General features: G+C 42.6%; 1 protein-coding gene across 1 annotated transcript in view; it reads right to left on the bottom strand.

Moving 5' to 3' along the window:
* Hydin (HYDIN axonemal central pair apparatus protein) overlaps positions 1-9,546 on the bottom strand; it is a 416,625-nt gene that overhangs the window by 90,648 nt on the left and 316,431 nt on the right. The window contains exons 47-51 of the mRNA XM_008834989.1: positions 5,954-6,162; positions 5,544-5,726; positions 4,370-4,489; positions 1,473-1,632; positions 479-651 (exon numbers count right to left, since the gene is read on the bottom strand). Of these exons, the coding sequence (XP_008833211.1) occupies positions 479-651; positions 1,473-1,632; positions 4,370-4,489; positions 5,544-5,726; positions 5,954-6,162 (845 nt within the window). The remainder of the gene's footprint in view (positions 1-478; positions 652-1,472; positions 1,633-4,369; positions 4,490-5,543; positions 5,727-5,953; positions 6,163-9,546) is intronic.

Here is a 9,546-nt window from a genome sequence, read left to right as displayed (position 1 = left end):
TCAAAACACCTTATATGTATGTATGAAATTCTCAATAAAGATTTTGTAAAAGTTAATAAAAATTCCACCATCCAGGCATGGTGGTGCACACCTTTAATCCCAGCACTTGGGAGGCAGAGGCAGGTGGATCTCTGTGAGTTCAAGGCCAGCCTGGTCTACATAGTGAGTTCCAGGAAAGCTTGGGCTACAGGGAGACCCTGTTTCAAAAAGACCAAAAAAAAAAACCCAAAACAAATTCCACCAGAAAAGAAAGCATATTAAAAATAAAACATGGATAAATATATAATACTTCATTTTTATTTTCTTGCTTTAGTAAGTTCAATCTCTAGCATCGTTCTCTCTCTCTCTCTCTCTCTCTCTCTCTCAACAAACCAGTAACAAAATCCCAATAGTCCAGAGTAATCAGAATGAGTTAACTACCCTAGAACTAAATATTCATTAAGCTCCATTGCTGTTCAGCAACATCTAGAACTCCTACCTGTGCAGCAAGAGTCGGTCAAAATGTATTTGCCTGGGTTCCAGCTCAATTTCTGGGCGAATCCCTTGGCAGTTTAATTTGAAGATGGCTGGCTCTGGATTCTCCTTGATGCAGCAGATGACGCTGTCTTCAAAGATACCAATGGCAGTAGGGTAGGCCCATACATTTAGTATCTAATGGAAGTGTTAAATGAAAGTTCGATAGGTCATAGACCCTAGGAGAGAACCCACTACTATTATTCTTATAAAGGAACATATTATTAAATTGACTTCTAATGACTTATTGTTATACATTAGTGCATCTCAACCCTCATCAAAAAGCTTGCATTTTCAGTAGATGGGACTAACACAGAGACCCACAACTGATCAACATGAAGATCATAAGAGATTGGGGAGTACTCAGTCCTAAATGGAACACCTATATCACACCACTCCCCACAAGGCTCAGGGACCATCACAGAAGAGGGGGCGGAAAGACTGTAAGAGCCAGAGGCAGTGGATGACTACAATGAAAGTTTTCTAGACACAAAATGGCAGTTGCACATATGAACTCATAGTAGATGCAACAGCATGCACAAGACTTGTACAAGCTCAAGCCAGACAAAATCTCAGCATGGAGTGGGGAGGTGGGTAAGATGCCCCATCCCTAGTGGAGGAGCTACTGGCAATTGACAACTGCTTTGAGAGGAAGAGTCAGGTTTTTTAAGGGTGTGATGCCAGGTAGGTTGATGGACCTACAACCATGAGTATTTGAACAACACAAATAGGACTTGTGCTTTATAAAAAGAAGACATGAAGTTGGGTGCATAGGGAGGTGGGAGTGGATCTACGAGGAGATGGGGGAGTGAATATGATCAAAATGCATTGAATGAATTTCTCAAAGAATTAATTAAAATATTATTATTATTTTTAAATGGTCTATTTACATCGAGGATGCCAGGTCTTAGATTTCCCAAGAAGGTCTCACCCAATGGACTTTTCCCCTGATATTGTACCTGCTTTTCATTGGGCTTCAGAATCATGTTGATGGGCTCTAGAAAGTAGGTGCTTGCTTTCACATCATTCTGGAAGCAGAAGTACGCCTCCACCACCATTGGAGAATTGTTCAGGATCGTCAGCATCTCCATGTTGCCTGGAAACAAGGATGATTTGTACCTGGAAATGAATGGGAACAGCGATGTGATTTTGAGGACAGAATGAGAATTCAGGTGGAAAGGGGTCTGTTAAGGTGCAAGGCCATTTGAAAGGGTAGCGCTGGCTCTGCTTAGGCATTGGCTAAGATTTGTGGTTGTTCACTTGCCTCTAAGGACACTACATTGTGACCTGACCCTGAAATCTTGGTCTTCTTAACTCTAAGATGGAGTGACAGTTTCTCTTAGGGTTGCTTGGTATTGAGTGAGATTGTACACTTGAAGGCCTTAGAACAACTGGAGATATCAAATGCCCAATAAAGGGTAACTATTCTTAGTACAGTGAACTTTGAGAAAAGTGCCTGTCCATTCTTATACATGCATGTATTCCCCAGAGATATTGTCATTTGAGTCACCCGTATTTGACATCTCTATCAGAGATGGTATCATTCACCTTCTTCTACCATACCCTCATGGAATGTTCCTGCTCTGACATGGATGTATCTGGCTTTGTTCATATGACTAAGTTGCCTTTTCCCTGATGTTTTTCGGCAGAGTTAACCACCAAGACCACAGGAAGATGTTCAGTTAATCGTAGTGAGCAGAAAAGGAACCACAAAGGCTGAAGGAATTCAGAGATACGCATCATCAGTGATCATAGCCCAGGCCAGGAGAGCAGAGACAATCTGAGAGGAGCTTGGAGCAGGCTGTGATGGTGAATAGAACGAAAGACTCCAAACCAGAATATCAGAGTCAGACAATTCTGTGTGAATACGTGGGAAAGGGGAGACCTCACCATCTCACCAATCAGTGCCACCATTCAGGTGATGCTAAAGGGTTCGTGTGTGTTAGCATTAGTCCTCACAGGTCTGTGAGGTGGGCACTGTTATCTTCCCATTCTTTTGGTGGACAAAGCTCATCAAGGTGTAACATAACTGAATACACCCATCTGCACTGGGTCTTGCTTTGAACTATGATGATCATAGCCATTAATTCCACTGGTGTCCCAAATTCACACTTCTCTGAAGAGACAACATTGCTCTGATTCCCACTCCTGAACTTTCTTTGCATGTCACGTCTGTCATCGTGACTATTCCTCCTTCTCCCTCCTAAGTCCTTCTGTGGGGTCACAGAGGTCCTCTCCATCATCAGCATTTTCACCTTCACTTTCTAGCCCAGCTCCTCAGGAGATACACTGGAGGTGATGAGGGAGTGGGGGACAAAGGTGACAAGGGAGCACAAAGTAGACACTCGTATCACAGTAAGTGCTGGATTGGATGAAGGCCTAGTGGAAACCTTGGTTCTTTTCCAAACTCACCTCTCTACCTAGGCAATAAAAAATTTTATAACGGTAGAAAACTAGTGTCATGAAAATTACGATCATCAGCCTCGTCTGGGATCTCAATTTTGCTTCCCTGCTGGTACTCTTCATCTGTTCCTTTCACATGCTCCCCTCCCCTTCCTACCTCTCTGGTTTGAACTCGGTATGTAGCCAAGCATGGCTTTGCATTCTGGATCTTCCTGCCTCTACTTCCGAAGTGCTGGGATTAAGGCCATACACCACCACATCTGGTTTATGTAGTTTTGGGGATTGAACCCAAGGCTAATTAGGTAAGTACTCTACCAACTGAGCTATATCACTAGCCAACTCCCCGTTTATCCACAAAAAAGTTCTGTATATCATCTCCATTTTCTCAGTATTTTAAACTTTCTTCACTTTCTCCCAGAAAGATGATCTCATATCACTTTTCATGGAGAAACAAGCAGAGCTGCATCATTAATTATCTTCTATCTGTAATTCCATCTTTACCTAAAGTCACCTCACTTTTCTTCCTCCTGATATAAGACAGTGTTTCCTCCTGGCAAAGGAAGCATCCCACATGTGTTGTCCCAGGGAGCTATGCCACTGATGGCCCTTACTCTCTCCCTTTCCCGCTTCCCCTTGTCCTACAGACGTTATGAAAACAGAAGTGTTCAATCAGCCTTCCCTAGATTCACATTTCCCTCCCATCATTGGTTCTCTCCTATCATCTCCCTTCAAGACCAAACTTTCCAAAGAAGAGTTATTTTCACATCTGTATGGACTGTTTCCCCTCCTACTGGGCATCACTTCCAGAGTTTTCCCCAAAGGACTCTTGCTAAGGCAAGTTTCTGAACCCAGTGGATGGCTTCACCCTCATCTGTCTGCCTTCTATGCAGCGTTCAATGTAGCTGATCCTATATTCTTCTTAAGCAGCCATGATACCCCCTTCCCTGGTTTTCCTGGGAACTCTGGCCCTCTTTCTGGTGTCTACTGTAGAGTCCTCTTGCAGATGGAGGGCTTCTTTGTGGCATCATCCTCGATTCCTTTCTTCTTGCTGCATGCAGCCTTCTTAGGCCATCTTATCCATGCCCATGGATTTTGCTGTCTTGAAGGCAGAACTCTCCTTGAAAACCTGCACCATATGTCCTATTCTCTGCTTTATGTGATCTCTAAAGATACCTTCCAAGCATCTTGGCCTTGACATATCCCAAAGTGAGCTGTTACATTCCACCCATCCAAAGCCTGGTCCTTTTTCTAGGTTTTCCCACTGGGGAAAATAGTATATGATTCATCTGGGCGTAAAGTAGAAACTTGGGAAACAAGAACCCAGTTCTCTTGATTTGGGGTTTGGGACAAAATGGGGCAGCATCAGTAAAAGGTATGCCTACATAAAAGCTCTACTTGTTCTATTTGTGAACCTGGAAATCTGAAATCTACTTTGAAATCATGTAACACTTACTTATCTCTTGATTTCCCACAAAGCAGTGGCCCGAAGTAAAACTTCTCCGTGCTCATGATATACTTCTTAAAGACGACTTCATTTGGCTTTATGTCCTTCTTCCTCTGAGGAAATACCACTCTGAGCACAGGGGAGAAAGAGGCAAAGATGAAGATACCCAAATGGAGGCTCAACGCTACCGCATGATGTGGGCACAAACCTAGAACTTCCTGTTCAGTGAAGGATCCAGGTGTCTGAAGACAGTGACTGTTAAGTTGAAGTCCTCTGTTGAATCCTACTTTCCAAGAGAAGATAGGAAGGTTTGGAATTGAGAAAAAAGATTCCTAGAGATGATCTGGAATTTCTGTTCTAGTACACCCAGATATAAAAATCTCCAAGAATCTCTATGGAAAACTATTAAATAATTCTGGTGGTTATTAATCAGCTTCTGAATTTCTTAATAAAATGGGACTCTTTGGTGAGAATTTCAAAAAAGATCCTCTTAGAATGGATGTGCTATAGAAGGCCGCCCCTCCTTCTGGTAGGGAGGCACCCTGCTAGCTTGCTCAGCCAGGTACCTTTATGTGATGCCTAAATGGCACAGTGGTATTCGTGGCTCAGAGAGAAGCTTCCTATGGAGGGTCACATGTGCTCATTTCATAGGATGACAAGACCTAGAGCATAAGTGGAACTAGCTTAAATTTGCTAACTAAATAAGCAAAATAAGTTGCTGGAAGATGACTTAATTTTCTTCCTCTTCATAAATCTTCCTATTTTTCTTGCTCAGTTTGGGAATGCCTCCTGGTACCATGTCATCTTTGTGGAGCTTATTCAAGGTCTGAGACACTCAGGTCTGATACAAGAGAGTCTAGGATGAGTTTCCAATTCAATGGCATTATTATAATATGTATGTATGTATGTATGTATGTATGTATGTATGTACTGTGTGTATGTGTGTGGTACACATGCAGAGGCCAGAGGACAATTTGGGGGATCTAGCCCTTCCTTCTATCATGTGGGTCCTGGAGGTGGGGATAGAACTCATGTAGGCAGACTTAGTAACAAGCACCTTTACCTGCTGATCCATTTCACTGGTCCCCAAGATATTATTTAAATCTACCTTACTCAAAGTACCACAGGGGAAACTCTAAAACATACCTTTTCAACCTTTTCTTTTAAAGTAAAATTCACTTACTTTGGGTCTTGGCAGATGTACGGGTAAGTGCAGACCCCTCGGCAATAGAGCTGGTACTGGCGGCGAGTTCCGAGGAGCTCAAAGTTAAAGGTTTGGTCATAGTTCCCAAGGTCAGTAGAAGAGAAATGGATTTGCAAGGTCACCTCTCCATTGGGAGGCACAATCCACCGAAAGTGAGTCAGCCTAAAATGATCACACAGGCCTTTAAACAGTGTTTCTGGTCAAGAGGGGACAAGAGAGCTATCTGGTACAGGTCCTCCACTGCTGAGATTAGGCATGGCAGGCCATAACCCCCCCCCCCACCTACCCCCACACACAGGGAGGACATTCCTGCATCCCTCTGGTGTTGTGACATTTGTGCTTCCATTCTCCGCTTCAGCCTCCCTCTCCCTGAATGCTGTAAGGCTTACCTGATGAACTTTTCCTGGGAGTTCTCCCCATCGAAGTTGTTCTGGTTGAAGTCAGACATCGTGACAATGGTTCCTGAAGTTCCCCCAGAGAGGCCCTTCCTGCTGTAGGCTGCACGACGTTTTTCCTTCCGAGTCTCACGGACTTGTTCTGGTTTTTCTTTCAATTTCTGTTTGCTTCCCTTAGATGACACAGGCTGTTCCTCTTGAACCTTAATTGAAAATAAGCATAAGTTCTTAAATCTTATGGCACAGAGCAAAGACAGAGATGCCTACAGCATGTCTGCAGTCTGGGCAATGGGCAGCAGGTGCTGGCCATTGGGGCAGAGTAGGACCTGCCTCATGCATGAGCGACAAGACCAGTGTTTCCCTGGGCACTCTGTTCTCTGAGGAGGAGACAGAAACCCTGGGGCAAGCTTGAGGCTGACAGGGAGTGTGTGGAATGAGTTCCAGCTCCTGACAGGGTCCCATCATAACCAGTTGAGTATTCAACTCTCCTGACACTTCCTGGGCCAGTTAGTCTGGCCACCTCTCACGTTCTTGGGACTTATGCATTAAAAAGAATCTCTTACCATTTGGGGAAGGAGTAGACACAAGCAGGTGTATTTAATCAGCCATATTTAATAAGGAGTTCCTAGTTTGTTAGTGTAATAGTCATGCTTTAAAATATTTTATGTGTATGCCTGAGTGTTTAGATGTGTACCATGTGTGTACAGGTGCCCATGGAGGTCAGAAGAATGTATCAGATCCCCTGGAACTGGAATTACAGGCAATTGTGAGCTGCCATGTAGGTGCTGGGAACCAAACCTGTGTCTTCTGCAGGAGCAGCCAGTGCTCTTAACCACTGATCCATCTCTCCAGCCTCACAATTTTCATGCTTGTTGATTCATTTTTTCTATTTTTGTTATTTATTTTTCATTTAACCTTTTAATATTAGAAGGCTTTCAAAATTGAATGCTTATTACAAGTATAACTTTAACATTGGTAACCCTTAATCATCTTTATCTCTTTCTTCAGAACCCTTTGCATGTTAGCTGCAGATGGGGACTGCATCGTGCATTGCTGTGACAAAACAAAGAAAGGATTTATGTTGGTTCACAGTTTCGTACGGTTCACGGAGGCAGGAACACAAGGAAGCTGGTCATATTGTACCCCTACTCAGGAAGGGGAGGGGAGTGGAGGGGAGGCTCTCTCTCTCTCTCTCTCAGAGAGAGAGAGAGAGAGAGAGAGAGAGAGAGAGAGAGAGAGAACTCAGCTTTTTCTTTTTTATTCAGTTCAGGATCTCCCAGACAATAGAATGGTGATGTCCACATTTAGGGTCAGTCTTTCCATCTCACTTAAGCCCATCTAGAAAATTCCTCACAGACATGCTCAGAGGCTTGTTTCTTTAATGGTTCTAGATCCTGTCAAGTCAACAATCTGCTTCTAAATGCTGCAGCCTAAGTCTCCTGAGAACAAGGACTTCCCTTCTCCTATACTGCCACAATAGAATCAACACATCCCAGAAAGGGAGCCACAATTCTAGAATACCACACAGTACATAAGTGCATATTAACAGTGTCCTACTTCTCTTATGCAAGTACTTTTATAATCATGTGTTCCCTAGTGGTGATCTATTATAGATAATCATATTGCACCTTGTTACTACATTTCTAGTTTATATTTTAACCTCATTCTTCCCATGTATTTATAATCATGTTGACTTTCTTTTGTTTTGTTTTGTTTTTGACACAGGGTCTCCCCTGTAGCCCCAGCTGGCCTGGAACTTGCTATGTAGACCAGGCTGGCCTTGAATTCACAGAGATCCGCCTGCCTCTGCCTCCCAAGTGCTGGGATTAAAGGCATGAGCCATTATACCTGGCCCCATGTTGGCTTTTTGTGAGACCAGATCTACGTTCTTGAAGACTATCCCGCCATCTGAATTTTTCTAGCTCTTCTCACAGTGATATTTATTTTCTTCCTCATATTTTTTTGTAAGTGGGAAGTTTAGGTTTAAATACTAGATTCAGTTTGTAGAAGATTCTAGGTACTTTGTACTTCAATACCAGGAACAAATCCTGTCAGGCTGATCTATGGTTAACAGATGCAAAGTATATTCACCCGGCTAGGGAGGTGCCTTTCAGATTTGCCTTTTCCCCTCTCAGTGAGCCAGTTACCTCTGCCATGATGTCCTGGCTGGCGTAAGTGTATTGTTAAACTTTTCCTCTACTGCTTTTTGTACCCACTGATGATCATTTATATAACTGGGGTAACAAAATAGTAATGTTCTTATTCTACCATTATTTCCTTATTTTAAGCTGCTATTTTTTAAAGATCTATTTTTATTTATGTGTGTGTATGTATGTCTGTGTGTATAAGCTAAGTGTGTGCAGATGCCTGTGGAGACCAGAAGAGGGCATCAGATCCCCTGGAGCAGAGTTACAGGTGGTTGTGAGTCATCTGATGTGGGTGCTGGGAACTGAACTCCAATCCTTTGGAAGAACAGCAAAGGCTCTTCACCTCTGAGCCATCTCTCCAGCCCCAAAGCTGCTATTCCTCTATCATAAGAATAGAGTTTTCATTGTCAGCCACAGAAGAGCGAGAGCTCCTCCTGGAATGGTAGGCTAAAGCTTATTTAACTCTTTTTCTTACCTGGCCAGTTTTCAGAATAAGAGGTTGCTGCAGTACTCACCTCTGAGGGTGGTAATGAGTTTTTCCTCTTTATCTTTTTTATTTGAAGATTCTTCATTGCTCTGGTGAAGCGTGCCTGCCAATGCTGCTCACCCTGATCCTGATTTCTCACTGGCACATTAGACCTGGGGTAGTCCTTTACTCTGGGGTAGGTAGGGCCTACAGGTGAATTAGTTTTCTCCCCAGAGGTGCATGGCTTGTAGGAGGGTGTGTGGAGGGATTAAAATATTCTTATTCTCCATTAATGGTAAAAGGCCATGGTTGTAATTTTAATATTGATGCCTCCTGCATACTGCTGCGCATTTCCTTTAGTGATTTCACCTATGAATTGTATATACAATTTCTTGTAATTTTACATGATTTTATTTTGCTCATTTATATTTTTAGTTAAACTGGAATTTATTTAATGTGGTGTATTTTAATTTAAATAATGAAACTCTCCATGGTGCATCATAGCAAAAACACTGAACTTACAAAACAAAGAGTCAATACTGAAAGCTGCAAAAGAGAAGCAAGTCACATATAAAGAAAAACCCATTAGGATTACAGCTGACTCTTCGGTGCAAACTATGAAAGCCAGAAGAGCCTGGACCAAAGTATTCCCAGTTTTAAATGACCACAGATGCCAACCCAGATTACTATATCCAGCCAAAATGTCTATTATAGTCAGATCGGAAAGAAAAATCTTCCATGACATAAATAGGCTGAAGGAATTCTTGTCCACAAAACCAGCCCTTCAAAGAGTTCTGGGAGCAATACAAAGAGCTGAAGAAAGGAATGACTATACCCAAGGGGTTGCAGAAAGAACTCCAAGGAGAGTATAACAGTGTAAAAGTACAACTATAGCAAGAATATAAACAAAAAAAATGACAGGACTCAATACTCATCTTTCATTAATAACTTTAAACATTAATGGACTGAACTCC

Source organism: Nannospalax galili, unplaced genomic scaffold (genome assembly GCF_000622305.1).
Source record: "Nannospalax galili isolate Female #2095 unplaced genomic scaffold, S.galili_v1.0 scaffold56, whole genome shotgun sequence".
Classification (NCBI taxonomy): domain Eukaryota; kingdom Metazoa; phylum Chordata; class Mammalia; order Rodentia; family Spalacidae; genus Nannospalax; species Nannospalax galili.
This window is presented reverse-complemented; position numbering and strand designations above follow the sequence as displayed.